This window comes from Staurois parvus, unplaced genomic scaffold, assembly GCF_062004578.1.
Source record: "Staurois parvus isolate SC_StPar_1 unplaced genomic scaffold, SC_StPar_1.0 ptg000264l, whole genome shotgun sequence".
Lineage (NCBI taxonomy): Eukaryota > Metazoa > Chordata > Amphibia > Anura > Ranidae > Staurois > Staurois parvus.
Window position 1 is genome coordinate 9,648,165 of NW_028318060.1, and position 17,752 is coordinate 9,665,916.

At 39.2% G+C, this 17,752-nt stretch overlaps 1 protein-coding gene across 1 annotated transcript in view; it reads left to right on the plus strand.

Annotated features, from left to right (window-relative positions):
- Positions 1–17,752, plus strand: part of LOC149459303 (CD109 antigen-like) — a 79,032-nt gene that overhangs the window by 10,742 nt on the left and 50,538 nt on the right. Inside the window, exons 2-8 of the mRNA XM_089681384.1 lie at positions 1,298–1,452; positions 8,351–8,379; positions 9,981–10,208; positions 12,182–12,307; positions 14,403–14,445; positions 14,974–15,061; positions 15,762–15,852. Of these exons, the coding sequence (XP_089537510.1) occupies positions 1,298–1,452; positions 8,351–8,379; positions 9,981–10,208; positions 12,182–12,307; positions 14,403–14,445; positions 14,974–15,061; positions 15,762–15,852 (760 nt within the window). The remainder of the gene's footprint in view (positions 1–1,297; positions 1,453–8,350; positions 8,380–9,980; positions 10,209–12,181; positions 12,308–14,402; positions 14,446–14,973; positions 15,062–15,761; positions 15,853–17,752) is intronic.

Genomic DNA, 17,752 nt, shown 5'->3' on the forward strand with positions numbered 1-17,752 from the left:
AAAAAGTTTTTTTAAAAAAAGCAATATTTTACCTGCTTTTTCATGTTCTATTCATGGTATTTACGTATAAATGTTCAAATGCCCTCTCTATGGTCATGAGTAAATTAGAGATTGAGATTAGATTGCAATTTTATAAAGAATCTTTTTTATAGTTTGTAAAATGTACATTTCCACATAAAGAGAGAGGCAGTGGAGCACACTGTGCAGTACTGCTAGGAAGAAATTGCTGCTTGAATACGTCATAAGCAAACACAACTCTCCCATGCAGATACTGTATGTATTCAAATATTGTACACTGCAAAGCTTTCCATATATTAACCCCTTCATGCCTAAGGGTAAAACAAATCTTAACGCCTAAGCACAATTTTGCAACTTTGACATGTGTTAGTAAAATCGTACATATCATCACAACTACTTTGTACATCCAGGTGAATTATACCTTGTTTTTTTTCTCGGGAAAAATTGGGCTTTCATTTGGTAAATGGTAATGGATATCTCCTGATTTTTTTTATTATCAAAGGAAAACTGGTCCAAAATAGTAAAAAAAAAAATCATTTTTAATTTAGCCGTGTGTTTCTTGTTACTACCATAACCTACCACCAAAGTACAAACATATATGTGTATGTTATTTGTGGTTTGTACCTGTACTACAGCCCAGAAACAATAGTGCACATTTTGTTTTTTTTTTTTTTTTTTTACCTAAAACACACTGGCACTAACTGACACTGATACCAATTTAAAAAAAAAATCCTGACCTTTAACCCTGACTTTGAACAAAACACTAACCCTGGCACTGAACTAGATCAAACCTTGATCTAGGTATTTTTTTTTTTATATTTAAATATTTATTTATTTATTTTTTAACACACAGTTGTTTTTTTTCTTTATGCAAGGAGAGGCTATCACAGCTATAATATGACCCGGAATCAGGAGTCCCGGGTCTCAATTGTTAGAACGGGACCCAAGTCTCTCAGTGACACCCTGGTCTTTGTGCTGGGAGTGCACTGTGCGACACACTCCCAGCACAAAGACAGGTATGCAAATATGCGGCCCCATGGAAAAAAGCCCAGTTCTGTGAGGCCGCATATTTGTGTGATGTCGGCATCAAGGGGTTAACATCTGTTAATCTGTTATTTACATTAGGCATATCACATTCCCATATATGTTTAAAAGTTTGTGAAAAGGTTCAGACAGGCCAGCATTTCATGGGAATATAACTGTTTTGTTGTTTCACAATAGGAATGAAAGAAATGTAACATACTTTTGTATGATAAAACGTACACATTTTATTTTACAGCCCTTCATATTACCTTCTTGCGCCTAGTAGTATTATCACTGGTGTTAATACATCACTTGCAGTGCACTGGTTTGGGGATTCTGACCTCACTCTAACTGTTGGAATTCGAGATAATATCAGACTTTTTTCCAATGTGACCAAAGTGATGCACAAAGGTAAATATGTATTTGTATATATTTATGCAAATATATCATTAGCATTTTCGAATGTCTTGTTTTAGTAGTAGTATTCTGCAATGATTGTATAAGTCATTATTACATTTATTTAGTGAAAATAAAACTTTTGCAGTATATTGAAAGATAAATAAATTGTGGCTATAATAAACATATCAATCCCAACCTCTCAATTCAGGTGAGTCATTTAGGGCTAATCTAGGGAACAGTAAAAGGAGATTGTGATTGGCAGAAATGTTTTCTTTTTTGTTGACAGAACCATCCAACACAGCATGCACTCTTATGTAGCACTAACTAGTGAAATTAATAGGTATAAAATTGGAACTTCACTTCACTTCACTTCACTTCACTTTTTGGGGGAAGCAGGTACCTGGTTTTGACAGGTACACGCTCCCACTTCTGGTCAGATGTGCCATGGAGATCTTAGCTGGAAGTTCACCCCCCTCCTTCCCCCGTAGCCTTCTGGGACACTTCACAGGTCCCAGAAGACTGCAGGACCATTCACAAAGCGCAGCGTGTTTTGCGCATGCACAGTATGAAGCCGGCTGTGAAGCCACAAGGCTTTACTGCTGGTTTCCCTTACTGAAGATGCCAGCACCTGCGCTCAAAGCCGATCAAAGAACATCGCTGGATCCCTGGACAGGAAAGTACCCTTATAGTAAAAGTCAGCAGCTACAGTATTTGTAACTGCTGACTTTTAATTTTTGTTGGGGGAGAGTGGAGTTCTGCTTTAAGTGTGTATTCATAATTCAAAAACATCTAGTTTAGTGAATGTCCATAGGATTTAAAGGGATGTATTATGCATTTTTACAACAGAGCAGCATGAAAGCAGCCAAAAGTGCAAATGAAACATAACTGACTGGTGTGAAGAGTTCTTAGGATTTGAAGGGATGCAATTTTCTGCATTTTTCTTCAACTTTTTTTAACTGAAAAACTGATCAAAAACTGATCACAGTGAAAGGGCCCTAATACTTTTAGGCCTTATGCGCAGAGGTTTAAAAAATGTACCTAAGGCTACTTTCACATTGTTTAGTATGCGCATATGCATTTTTGCCGCATTTGCAGTGCGTTTTTAAAGGACGTGTGACTCAAAAATTTCACCAAAGACGCATTGCAGGTACATTTACAATGCGTTTTTGCCATGTTTTTCATTGATTTTAATGGGGAAGTGCGTTTTCGGTGTGTTTGTTTACGGCACCAGGCCTGCACCAAAAATGCAGCCAGCAGGACTTTGAAAAATGCACCTGACCCACAACAGATCAGTGTAAGGAGCTCCATAGGAATACATGGTCACACATTTTTCTTCCGCTTTTTTAACGCAAAAGCAGAAGAAAAATAATCAGTGTGAAAGCAGCCCAAAGCAGTGTTTTGCAAATGAGTTTAGGCACATTTAGGCGTGTCAGGTGTTTGGATGTTCATTCATTCCATTGGACAGAATATTTCTTTATTTAGCACTTGAGCATTCATTCATTTCAATTGCTAGAATAGACATGATTACTCTGAATGTGCAAGTGATTTTATTCCTTCTTGTAAGTGCTTCTGTCAAAGGCCTGTAGAGGCTTATGTGTGAAAGACACATAGGCTAACATAGAGGGGCATTTAGAGGCAGAAAAAAAATGTCAAATACCTCTAATGGCCACGTATTTTTTTTCTCCATTTACATTTTTATTGGTATAAGCATAGAAGTATACAAAGGTACTCATATGAAAGAGAAGATAGCATAATATACATAAGAACAATATGCCATGCAGGGCATGCATTGTTGGCACGTAGTCAACTGGAGGACTTGAGAAGAAAAAGATGCCATTTTAAATGACGCAAGACACCTGGGCCATGTTAGTTCCTGTCTAATTATACTCATTGATTGCTTAGTACATTTGTCTATAAGTATTGTATAATTCGTTTTAGCCTAATTGCTCAGTCCCTGAGGTTAGTATGACACCTAGGTAGGGTATGCCCGAGTCACTCCTATTATATGGATATTCTCCCTGGAGATTGGCCCTAGTGAGAGAATCAAGTCCTAGAGAAGATAGCATAATATACATAAGAACAATATGCCATGCAGGGCATGCATTGTTGGCACGTAGTCAACTGGAGGAATTCAGAAGAAAAATAAAAAAAAAAGATTAAGTACAAGACAACTAAGGTAACAGTACATATCAAAGAAAACAAAGCAGTTAATGTTGTTAGCAGTGGAATAGTTATGACTAGAGATGAGCGAATCGAACTAGGCGAACCGGAATTCGAGTCGAATTTCAGGAAATATTCGATTCGTGTCGAAACCGAAATTTTGCCTACTTCGGGTGCGCGAATCGAACATTTCCCGATCAGCCGGCAAAAGTGTCCCTGCAGTGAGCTCCGCTATTTCTGACAGTTCTCTGACAGAAGGAACACATGTTTAGCGGTTGAAACATTGTATCTATTAGTTTACATTTAGGATACAGATGTTTCAACCACTGTACATGTGAAGAAGTTGTGAGAGAACTGTCAGAAATAGAGGAACTCTGCACATACACTTTTTGCCGGCTTGGAATTATTCTTCTTTTCATCCTACTTCTTCTTCTTCTTCATCCTCAGAAGAAGAGGATGAGGATGAGGATGAAGAAGAAGAAGAAGAAGAAGAAGAAGAAGTAGGATGAAAAGAAGAATAATTCCAAGCCGGCAAAAAGTGTATGTGCAGAGTTCCTCTATTTCTGACAGTTCTCTCACAGCTTCTTCACATGTACAGCGGTTGAAACATCTGTATCCTAAATGGAAACTAATAGATACAATTTGTATCTATTAGTTTCCATTTAGGATACAGATATTTCAACCGCTGTACATGTGAAGAAGCTGTGAGAGAACTGTCAGAAATAGAGGAACTCTGCACATACACTTTTTGCCGGCTTGGAATTATTCTTCTTTTCATTCTTCTTCTTCTTCCTCATCCTCATCCTCATCCTCATCCTCTTCTTCTGAGGATGAGGATGAAGAAGAAGTAGGATGAAAAGAAGAATAATTCCAAGCCGGCAAAAAGTGTATGTGCAGAGTTCCTCTATTCTGCAGATACACTTAGAGGAGCTCTGCAGATACACTTAGAGGAGCTCTGCACATACACTTTTTGCCGGCTTGGAATTAATCTTATTTTCATCCTACTTCTTCTTCTTCTTCTTCTTCATCCTCATCCTCAGAAGAAGAAGAGGATGAGGATGAGGATGAAGAAGAAGAAGAAGAAGTAGGATGAAAATAAGAATAATTCCAAACCGGAAAAAAGTGTATGTGCAGAGCTCCTCTAAGTGTATCTGCAGAGCTCCTCTAAGTGTATCTGCAGAATAGAGGAACTCTGCACATACACTTTTTGCCGGAAACCGCTGTATGGAGTGAATGTCCCAGAACTGTCAGAAATAGACTATTTATGACAGTTCTGGGACATTCACTGCATACAGCTGTTTTAACCGCTGTATGGAGGGAATGTCATGGAACTGTCAGAAATAGACTATTAATGACAGTTCTGGGACTGTCCTTCCATGCAGCGGTTGAAACATTGTATGTATTTGTTTCCATAAATGGATCCATTTATGGAAACAAATACATACAATGTTTCAACCGCTGCATGGAAGGACAGTCCCAGAACTGTCATTAATAGTCTATTTCTGACAGTTCTATGACATTCCCTCCATACAGCGGTTGAAACCGCTGTATGGAGTGAATGTCCCAGAACTGTCAGAAATAGACAGAAACTGTCACAGAACTGTCCTTCTTCTCATCCTTCTCCTTCTTCTCATCCTTCTTCTCATCCTTCTTCTCATCCTTCTCCTTCTTCTCATCCTTCTCCTTCTTCTCATCCTTCTCCTTCTGCTCATCCTTCTTCTCATCCTTCTCCTTCTTCTCATCCTTCTCCTTCTCCTTCTTCTCATCCTTCTCCTTCTCCTTCTTCTCATCCTTCTCCTTCTCCTTCTTCTCATCCTTCTCCTTCTCATCCTTCTCCTTCTCCTTCTCATCCTTCTCCTTCTTCTCATCCTTCTCCTTCTTCTCATCCTTCTCCTTCTCCTTCTTCTCATCCTTCTCCTTCTCCTTCTCATCCTTCTCCTTCTTCTCATCCTTCTCCTTCTCCTCATCCTTTTTCTTCTCATCCTTCTCCTTCTCCTTCTTCTCATCCTTCTCCTTCTTCTCATCCTTCTCCTTCTTCTCATCCTTCTCCTTCTTCTCATCCTTCTCCTTCTTCTCCTTCTTCTCATCATTCTCCTTCTTCTCATCCTTCTCCTTCTTCTCATCCTTCTCATCCTTCTTCTCATCCTTCTTCTTCTCATCCTTCTCCTTCTTCTCATCCTTCTCCTTCTCCTTCTTCTCATCCTTCTCCTTCTTCTCATCCTTCTCCTTCTTCTCATCCTTCTCCTTCTCATCCTTCTCCTTCTCCTTCTTCTCTTCCTTCTCCTTCTTCTCATCCTTCTCCTTCTTCTCATCCTTCTTCTTCTCATCCTTCTCCTCCTTCTTCTCATCCTTCTTCTCATCCTTCTTCTTCTCATCCTTCTCCTTCTTCTCATCCTTCTCCTTCTCCTTCTTCTCATCCTTCTCCTTCTTCTCATCCTTCTCCTTCTTCTCATCCTTCTCCTTCTTCTCATCCTTCTCCTTCTTCTCATCCTTCTCCTTCTCCTTCTTCTCATCCTTCTCCTTCTTCTCTTCCTTCTCCTTCTTATCATCCTTCTCCTTCTTCTCATCATTCTCCTTCTTCTCATCCTTCTCCTTCTTCTCATCCTTCTTCTTCTCATCCTTTTCCTTCTTCTCATCCTTCTTCTTCTCATCCTTCTTCTTCTCATCCTTCTCCTTCTCATCCTTCTCTTTCTTCTCATCCTTCTCCTTCTCCTTCTTCTCATCCTTCTCCTTCTTCTCATCCTTCTCCTTCTCCTTCTTCTCATCCTTCTCCTTATTCTCAGCCTTCTTCTTCTCATCCTTCTCCTTCTCATCCTTCTCCTTCTCATCCTTCTCCTTCTTCTCATCCTTCTCCTTCTTCTCATCCTTCTCCTTCTCCTTCTTCTCATCCTTCTCCTTCTTCTCATCCTTCTCCTTCTCCTTCTTCTCATCCTTCTCCTTCTTCTCATCCTTCTCCTTCTTCTCATCCTTCTCCTTCTCCTTCTTCTCATCCTTCTCCTTCTCCTTCTTCTCATCCTTCTCCTTCTCCTTCTCCTTCCTCATCTCCAAGGGCATTTAAATTAAAGGTACAGTGTTCTGCACTAATTTAAAGGCTCTCTGAAGCCTAGAAACCCTTTAAATAAGTCATCTTCGTAGCGGAGAAATTCGCATCGAATCGAATTTCACACTGGAATTCGCCGAATCAGCCGAATCGAATTTTTCATTTCTTCGCTCATCTCTAGTTATGACTTTCCAAGCCTCAGTGTCAGGAAGGGCAAACTCTTGTTTGAGGTCAGCAAAAGTTTTAAGCTCATTTCCTACATATGGATTGAATATAGAGCCTATTCTAATGGCATTCCAGTGAGACAGTAAGGCATGGGGAAGCAACGTTTGTAACACATGGAAAGGGATAGAAATACACTTTTGGTTGCTTGAGGTTTGTGAAGGAATCTGTAAAGATCTCCATGCTAGTATGGATGCTTGAATAGTAGGTGGAAGATGTTTAATAGAGTAGGGGGATATAATACCCGCTAGTAGAAGGGAACACAAGTTTTTAGTGGTGGACAGGTCTTGTTCAATTTCACTCCATAGAATCTCCGAGGAAGGAGCACACCAATGTTTAAGTTAGTCTAAATGCTTTCCATCCCTCCAACTGATCTTTTCTTAATAAATACAGAATGGGAGCTCCAAGCCTGTTTAGTATGCCATATAAAAGTTTTCAGAAATTAGTTTAGGGAGCATAGGCGGGCAGGTGGGGGTGGGACTGGTAATGTACAAATTAGATAGAGGATTTGTGATAGAAGTACCATTTTAAATGACGCAAGACACCTGGGCCATGTTAGTTCCTGTCTAATTATACTCATTGATTGCTTAGTAAGTTTGTCTATAAGTATTGTATAATTTGTTTTAGCCTAACTGCTCAGTGCCTGAGGTTAGTTTTGTTTTCTTTGATAAGATCAACAAATGGGAAATTGTGACATTATGCAGGCAACAAGCCAGTAGTCATGACCATAAACAGATAACAAACAAGTAATTGTGACAATATGTGGGCTACAAACTGGTAATTGTGACAATACACGTCAATGATAACAATGACAGTAGTGGCAATAATGGTGACAATAACAGTAAGAATACCTTGAGCACATGTCTGGAAAGAGGAAAGAAGGTGAGGATTTTCAAGAAGAGACCATCAGCACCATTCAGAAGAGCAGGCCATGTAAGTACATGGCATGTCAGGGAATCCTATTTAAAGTGTATTTCCCCTTTTAAATAAATAGCAATGGCATAATTTCAAAATTCTCCAAGTGATAGACACTGTACATCAATGACAGTTAGCTTTCCTAGCCAGATCGCATAGCAGTCAGAATACCTCTGACCTTTGCCTGACATGCGGGAAGCAGCATGCTATCAGTGGCTCTAGCATTAAAAAAGTAAAAAGCCAAGGGGCACGCAGGATGCCCTGCCTCACCTCATACTTCAATAATAAAGCAATGTCATTGGAATCTAGAGGAATCTGGGATGGTTGGCCAGTTTACAGAACTCAGGACTATTGGGAGGTATGCCAATAAAGTATGGAGAGGAAGAAAAACAAGCTTATAGGGGTTTAACACATCCCAAATGTATCCAGAAGTAAATAAAAATTTTGGCTTTAGATATACTTTCAGCTTCTTAGTATACACTGAAATTTGTGAAAAAACCATGCCACAGAAAAACCACCCTGTGCTTCTTGTTTACAATTTATAAATAAATCTGATCTACTTCTACTTTTCAGATTCTATTGAAATTATCACTCTCCCAGGGGTAAGTTCATTAACACTCTTGTTAAACACAAGCACTTACTGGCCTCATTATTTTTACTCTAGGGAATATAGGATGCAGTATTATGGTCAGGGGTGGACTGACAACTCATGGGGCCCCCGGGCAACAGGGGATCATGGGGGATTATGTGTCCTTGCCCAAACTCAAAAAAACCTATGAAAAAGGTACCTGGGGCATCTCATGGGGCCCCCTACTGACCCCGGGCCCTCGGGCAGTGCCCAAATTTCCAAATGCTCAGTCCGCCCCTGATTATGGTCATACCTGGTGCAACAATGAGCTTGCTTTTATTGTTCCATTATTAGTACAGCACTTTAAACATGGCCAGTAGTATTGCTTCTGTTTTTGTTTCTCATGTGCATTAGAGTTTAATCCACTACCCTTATGGATGAGGCTTAAAGTAGAACTACAGGCAAATTTTTATTTTCATATTGGATAAAGAAAGGGGGGGGGGGGTATAAACCCTGTTAACTTTTTTTTTTTGCCATCTCTGTCCTATTGGGGAGATTTACCTTTTCTTCCTGTCCCATAGCCAAAACAGGAAGTGAGAAGAAATCCCTGCAAATGAAGGTCTCCAGAGCTAGTGTCCCCATTGGAAGATTTCCCCTTTATTACTTTTCTGGGGACAACCCAAAACGTGGGATTTTCTTTTACTTTTAATTTCAATGACAATGGTAAACAGGACAAAATAGAGAGGATGAATCGCCCTAATGGGGACACAAACAACAATATAAACTTGACAAATGTTCTAATTTCTCTCCACTCTATCCAAAACTAGAAAAATGTTTTGCCATAAGTTACACTTTAAGCTGGCCATACATGGATTGAAATTCTGTAGCAGGGACTGGTCGAATTTCAATCTGTATATGTTTAGAGAAAATCTTACTTCCAGGACACAGAAATTGGAGACCAGTGGTTGATTTTAGTTTCCTCCATTTAAAAGAAGATGAAATATAGTTTTGAAGAGACTCTTTAATGTGATGAACAGTAGATGTTCTCCTGGATGCTCAGTAGATGCGCTCCTGGATGTTCAAAAGATTTGAAAGGCAATTATTTAAAACACTTTAGGTTTCTTCATTGATTGTGTCCTGCACCACAGGTCTATTGACCGTTCCACTTTAATCTAAAAACAATCTGAAAACGTTCCCTCTATGCAGTACCAGTAATAGGTCACCAAATATAAACCAAACATTACAGGCTTTGGTGCAGGTAAATCAGAAGTATATGGAGGTAGCAAAGGGGTGTCACGCAGTGGGGACAGGACAGTCATGGTTAGCACTCTTCCCTTACATCCTGAGTCCTAAGGTTTATGAGCAGTAGCCATGTTTGTTCAAGTTTCCAACTATAGCTCTGGTTTTCTCATAGTAACACATCAGTAGAGTTTATTGTTTTTTTTTTACATATTGTGTGATTATCAATGTTCATGGGCTGGTAAATGTTTAGCTACCAGTGTAATGTCAGGCGGAACTACAGGAAAAGCAATTTATGTTGCCTCGAAGTAATAGGAGTAGTAAAGCAGTGTCTGTTCTTATATTCTGTCGATTAACTGATTTTGCCAGGAATATTGACTTTTTTTTTTTTTACAGATAGCACAAAACACCAATTTTGATGTATTTTTGCTGGTTATCAATGGCTCAACTCAGAATACATCAGTTTTCACAGACACATTGAAGATACCAATGCAAATGAAAAACACAACATTTATCCAAACTGACAAAACCTTGTACAGGCCTGGAGAGACTGTCCATATTCGACTTATTTCTATAAATTATGACATGAAGCCAAATAAAGACAATGCGGATCTTGTTATAAGGGTGGGTATTATTATTATTATACAGTATTTATAAAGTGCCAATAGTTCACTCAGCACTGTACATTACAAAGGGAGACAGAACATGTGACATAACAATAACAATACAATGCGATACACGAGGAGTTCGAGGGCCCTGCTCTTTCAAGCTTACAATCTGGGAGGGAGGGGATGGTGGTACAGGAGGAGATAGCTGTGGGGGATGGAGTGGTAGGAAGAGTGGAGAAGGTCAGCAAATTAGCAGGGGGTGGGGTAGGCTTTCCTGAAGAGGTGGGTTTTTAGGGTGCGCCTAAAGGAGAGGAGACTAGGGGATAGTCTTATGGGTTGGAGTAGGGAGTTCCAGAGGATGGGTGACACCCTGGAGAAATCCTGGAGGCGTGCATGGGAGGAGGAGACCAGGGAACTAGAGAGAAGGAGGTCTTGTGAGGAGCGGAGTGTGCGTGTTGGGTGGTACTTGGATATTAGGTCAGTGATGTAATTTGGGGCAGTGTGGTGGATGCTTTGTATGTCAGTGTTAGGATTTTGAATTTGATCCGTTGCGCAATCGGAAGCCAGTGGAGGGATTGGCAGAGGGGGGTGGTGGAAACGGAGTGGTTGGTGAGGTGAATGAGTCTGGCAGCCGTATTCAGAATGACTGAAGCAGGGATAGCCTGTGGCGAGGCAGGCCAGTGAGGGGGGAGTTGCAGTTATCAAATTGTGATATGATGAGGGAGTAGATGAGCTGTTTAGTGCTTTCTGGGGTTCGGAACGTGCGGATTTTGGTGATGTTGTGGAGGTGGAGTCTTAATGAGTTAGTGATTGGACTTGGGGCTGGAAGGATAGGTTGGAGTCTAGAATGACACCAAGTACTCTGGCCTGCGGGGCGGGCCTGATAGTGGCATTGTTGGACATGATGGAGAAGTCACTGGGGGGTGGTGTGCGGGCTGGGGGGAAGACTAGGAGCTCGGTTTTGGAGAGGTTTAGTTTACGGAAGTGGAGCGACATCCAGTCTGATATGTCATTTAGTAGGTTTGTGATTCGGGCGTAGACTGAGGGGCTGAGGCAAGGAGTTGAGAGATATTACTTGTCTAAACTGTTTTTTGATTAGTACCTGTTTGTCTTCATTAATAACAGCCACATCAGTATATAGGGGAGATTTACTAAAACTGGTGCACACAGAATCTGGTGCAGCTGCACATAGTAACCAATCAGCTTCTAGGTTTTATTGTCAAAGCTTAACTTGAAGAAACTGAAGTTAGAAGCTGATTGGTTACTACGCACAGCTGCACCAAATTCTGTTTGCACCAGCTTAAGTCTAGGTTCACACTGATGTGATGCTTGATTCACAGCGAGTCCTGTGAGTTCCCCTCACCCCATCACATTCGCACTATGTACATGCAATTTGCTGCAGGTGTCAATGTTAAGTCAATGACACCCTCTAAAAACACATCACAAAATGCAGCGTGATTGCTTAAATTGGATCACATGGGTGTGAACACCCATGTGGTCCAATTCTAGTTTGGCAAAAAAAAAAGGTGCCTGCACCCTTTTCATGCTGATGCAGTACAATTTGAGCCATCAATTGCACAAAATTGCATATGATTTGAACAGGATTGCAGTGCCATGCGGATTCCTGTGAGAATCACATGTGATATGACAGTGTGAACCAGGGCTTAGTAAATCTTCCCCTTTGTATTTTTGGGAGAACGTTCACTAATGTACATGTACCGACCCCCATAAGGGAGGTTTCACATCACTTCTTGTGTGATCATAATATTTGTGGAACACTGATATGAGTGGAAGTATCACCAGTGCACCATTGAAATGAGTAAAAATCAAACATATAACATTTTTGCCTCAAATTAATCTTTATAAATATGTTTAACTTCTATAATCCATTGCTTTCCATCATTCATCTAATTAAGGCTGCTGTGCATCAGCAGCTTTTTGTCTAATTTTAGCACATTCTTGACAACCTGTCTTATTTTTAAATGATAGGATCCCAGAAATAATATTGTCCAGCAGCACCTAAACATGACGTCGGATTTGGGAATAATTTCAAGTCAGTTCCAGCTTTCTGACAGCCCTATGTTAGGTCAGTGGAATATAGAAGCAATATTAAATGTAAGTATTTATAACACTGCATCATACTGTGAACAATGTTTACCAAAAATGCTAGCAAGTTGTCTGTAAGTTGACATTTAATAGAGCATAATTAGGCACATGCAGTCCAATACAGTGTTCTGGAACTATAAGTAAAAATCTGTTTTCAGTGATTGGGTGATGGCCTCTTTTTGCAAGATTGCTCAGCAAACCTGAACATGAAATATACATAGGGGTTGAATTACGAAAGGCAAATAGACTGTTGTACTCTGTAAGTGCAGTTGATCCAGAGCGTAATAAATGAGGTAAAGCTTCACATTGCAAAGAATATCTATCAAAGCAGGGAAAATTTTTAAAAACAGCATTTTTGCTCACGGATGATTGGATGGTGGAAGTCAGCAGAGCTTCTGCCCATTTAGTAAGCTCTGGAGCGACTGCTCTTGCAGAGTGCAGCTGCCCTTTGCAAAGTGCACAGTCTATTTGCCTTTAGTAAATCAGCGCCATCGTTCTTGTAGAGATAACAGATCTCACTGGAAGATACATGTCAGTACTCACTAAAATCTTTTTCACAGCCATATATACTTCAAATACTACATTGCTATGTGGCCTTGACTTGGTAGATGATGGTAGATTAGGTGACTGAGCTACACGCATGACTATAAAAACTGGGGTGTGTTCCTGACCCTTGTTAGAGCTGAGCACACTGCTTGGAAAGGCAGTAAAATGTGTTTAATATTATATTACAAATTTAATGCCAACATAATGCTTGGGTGAAGAAAGGTATGTTTCTATTAGGCCTCCCACTGGAAAGAGAAATGAAGATTTTTACAGTAGGTGTAAAGCTGAAGTCTGTTAGGTCAGGTGCATGGCAGATTCCATTGTAACAGAGGACAGGCAGAAGATGGTTTTTAAAAATTAATATATATTTTTTTATAAAAAATACACTTTTATGATGAAAAAAAAACAAAAACACAATATATACCCCAATTGTTTGTAAAAAATGAAAGATGATGTTACGGCGAGTAAACAGATACCCAACATGTCATGCTTTAAAATTTCACACGCTCGTAGAATGGCGTCAAACTACGGTACTTAAAAATCTCCTTAGGTTACAATTTAAAAAATTCTATATGTTACCAGTGTAAAGTTACAGAGGAGGTCTAGTGCTAGAATTATTGCTCTTGCTTTGATGTTCGTGGCGATACCTCACATGTGTGGTTTAAACACTGTTTACATATGTAGGAGTGGCCTACGTATGTGTTCACCACTACATGCGAGCATGGGGGGGACAGGGACACTTTAAACTTTTTTTTTTACATTTATTACATTTTTTTTTGTACACTTTCCCTTTAAAATTTTTTTAAGCAGTTTTATTCCTATCACCAAGAATGCATGCATCCCTTATGATAGAAATAGTTAGTGACAGGTCTTTATGGAGAGTTATGGGGTCAATAAGACCCCACATCTCTCTACTACAATGTAAAGCATTAGATCAAAAAAAGCATTGATCTAGTGCTTTACAAAAAAGAAAAAAGGCCTTGTTTACAAGGTGCCAGAACTGGAAGTGACACCTCTCCAGTCCTCCAAGGGCATAAAGATGAGTGGAGGCCATCTTTCCTCCTACTTATCTCTATGCCCAACGCTGGGATTGTTCGGTGGTTTCTCAGGTAAGGCTGAGAACCACCGAGTGGCGGGTGGGTGGCAGCAGTGGCAGGCAGGTGTCATCAAGGGGCGGTTGTGAGGGGCAGCAGCAGTGAGGGGGCGGGGTTATTTTTGGCACCTTTATCGACGCTTATTTTCATATCGGCCAATGGCCGATAGGGGTGTTTTCGGCCGAAAGGTTTTCAGCCACCGAAATTTCGGTGCACTCCTAGTGCTAACCCTTCCCTATGCTATCCAAAAAAAGTGAACATTTTTTTTTGCTGTAGTTACACTTAAAAGATGTTCCTGTTTCAACTTACCTACAAATTCAATTTAAGAATAAACCTACAGAACCCATCTTGTTTGTAACCCCGGAGACTGCCTGTATACAGTTTACATTGACTGCCATTGCTATAACTTTTTTTATATTTCTGTTGCTGAACCGTAATGTTTTCCAAATTTATTTTAATTTTAGGGTGTACCTCAAAGTTTTATTTCCTTTACTGTTGCTGAAAACGGTATGTGTCTATTATATATTGTTATTGCTTGTACCTTTAAGGTAACACTGTGTTTGCAGTGTAAGCTGCATAAATCGTGAACACTTTACGTTACACTGGTTATTATGAGATTTTGATATTTTATGTCATTATATGATATCACAGATATAAAATGTGTTACAACATTTAAGAGCCTTCAGCAGCAAACATACCAAAGTGAATGAATGAATAAACACATTAATGAATACATGTAAATTTTGAGAGTATCGTGGTGAGATAACATGTGCTAATGTTGGTGGTCACATGGTTTAGAACAGGGGTGTCAAATTGGCGGTCCTCCAGCTGTTGCAAAACTACAAGTCTCATCATATCTCTGGCTTTGGGAGTCATGTTTGTATCTGTCAATCTTGAAACGCCTCATGGGACTTGTAGTTTGGCAACAGCTGGAGGGGCGCCAGTTTGACGCCTGTTGTTTAGAGAATTTGCACAAATGTTTTCTTTGTTTACATTTCTGTTTTTATTTCTCCTTTTTTTAATGTTTACTTTCAGTTTTTCAAAAGTTTGATGTACAGATAGAGGCCCCATCGTTCTTAATTGCCTCAGAAATGAAGAACCTTTCTGGTACAGTAACTGCAAAGTAAGTTACAGCTCCCCAAACATGACACACAGTAAGAAGTGGTCAGTGAACAAGTACCCAACCTTCATTCACGCCTAAAAGCTAAGTTCAGCATTGTGAAAAAAATAATAAGTGCACACATTTTTTGCAGGAAAATATATGCATTTATTATTTTCACAGGAGCCTGCAGAGCATTGTATGTGCAACCAGTGCAATGTCAGGCTCTGTATAGATAGTTAGGGTCCTCTAAGGATGGCCATACATGTATCAAAATTTGACCAATTCAGCAGAGATGAGACAAATTTCGATACATGTACAACAGGCTGATTGTTCAGAAGTTAATCTACTGATCTATACAACCAGCCTGTCGGGTTTTTACCAAATGATCAGTTCCACCAGCTGTAGTCAGCAGCACTGACTATCTACCGTATATAAATTTTTGGTTGGTTCCTAAAGTCAGAACACAATAGCTCAACGGTAGTGATTCCCCCTTCCATATCAAGTGTGTGGATGGGGAAACTGAATAATTTTTTTTCTTTCAACCTGATTAATGTGTGGCCAGCTTAAGGGGCTTTGTCAGAAGCCTGCCAAATATAACAGCACTTGATTTTTTTCAGGTAAAAAACTTGGTAATATGGACATATCTTTTTAATACACATGTAATTAAAGCTATGGCATGTTCAGTAATAACAATCTCCTTTTTTAACTCTTTGTTTTCTAGATATCGCTATGGTAAACCTGTAAAAGGCAATGTAACAATAACAATCAAGCCACTTGCTGAAGTATATCTTCAAAAAAACAAAACATATGAGGTAAATATACATTTGCATTTATTATTTGACACTGTATAGTTAATAAAGTTATTGTAAAGTTATTGTTTTTACCATAGTTAACAAATGTTATGCCTTCGTTGTGCACAAATGTACTTAATTTAACATAGACTTGTGTACCTAAACCACCAAAATGTGTTTGATCAGCTGCTTTGGAGGGCAGAAAGGAAATAAGGGTTCTAAAATATGCCAGATCTCTCCATAAAAATTATTTGTCACTGCCCAAGCTATTACAAGTGATTTTATTGTTTCAGAATAAGTAAATACTTAGGTATACATAGTCTGGGCACAGGTCACTAAGGCATTTATACAAGGAAAAATTACTGCACATTGTCAGGCACAATTTACCATTCAGTAAGTATAATGTGCATTTGTACATCAATGTTACCTACCATCTCTGTTGAACACAGTGCATTGAGCATGGAACATTATGAACAGTCTGCAGAGTGGCTCTGGTTTTCTGTTCACACTTCCATTTTTGCATGGCCAATGAGGTGTATCTCCCATATGGTCCGTGTCCTATTAAGTAAAAAATACCTGTAAGATGATATGATATTGTAGTGCCCTTGGGATGCTTTACCACCAGGCTATTAGCTGCCAGAAGAATGATTCTATTGGAAATAATGGAAAATGAAGAATGAGCATTGGCGTTTTCCCCTTACCATCTCTGTATTGTACAGTTTAAGTTGTTTGTGATATTTGATGGGGTTAAAAATTCCACAATGAGGGTGGAAAATCTTGAGAGTATTACACATTTTAAATAGTACTCCCAACACTTGCTAAGCAAGGAAGCATATAGGTGACTGGGAGTTTTTTTCTCGTAGTGGATAATATACAATGGTATTGCAAGCTGTTTTAAAGAGTAACTCCATTTTTGTTGAGAAAAAAAAAACAATCCCCTTTGAGTTATCAATATACAGTACATTGCAGGGTACATTACATTGTACCGGTTTCAGCTCTGAGGAAATGACTGTTTGAACTTGTCCTTTGAATACTGATTATGAATGGCAGGGTATGTGCTCATTATAATCAGCTGGTGCACTTTTAGTGTTCTGATGATAGAGGTTACAGTTTTTGCATCCCTTTAGTAATTAACCCTTGGGGACTATCGCGCCAAAAAATGAAACTTCTGTTTCGAGGAATACCTAAAATGTTACCTGCATCTTAGTGTAGACTTAAGGAAAAATCAGTGAGCCATTCACACAAAACATTATTGGAGGTGTTTCAAACTATTTCAAATTGCATTGTAATTTACAGAAAATTACATTGCTGCAGATTGATGTGGAAGGGTAACTTTTAATACCAACAAATTATTATATGGCTTGTGTAGCAAGTTTATATGCCATATTATTTTTTTTAGTTTGATATTTTTTGTATGATGGTGAAGGTACTCTTTAATCAAAGGTCCTGTTTCGGGCCCCCTAAGAAAGGGGGACACAAAGAAATTTGGATTTTTTTAGTTACTTTATTGACTAGACATTTTGTCTAGAATTCTGTTTTTCCCAAAAGTTACACAAATGCTATTACAAAACCAGACATCCTAATCTACCCAATGGACCTAAATTAATACTAGCATGTGTTCTAATAGAGTTTCCTAATAAAAAAAAGTTAGTGCTCCTGACAAGTGTTTGATTTACTAAATACGTTTTATTCAGTCCAACCTGTGTTCACTTCAAATGACCTTTCAGGTCATAGGAATTTTTTTCCCACACCTGATTTAGTGAGCGCAGGTCGCAGTAAAAACTATAGTAAATCACATCTATGCAGATTGTAGTTGATTAATTTTCTGGGTGAATTTTGTGTTTTTTTGATGCATTTATTTATTGCATTTTTTTATGCATTTTGTGCTTTGTGTGCCTTTAGCTGGTTGTTAAGGAGCGAG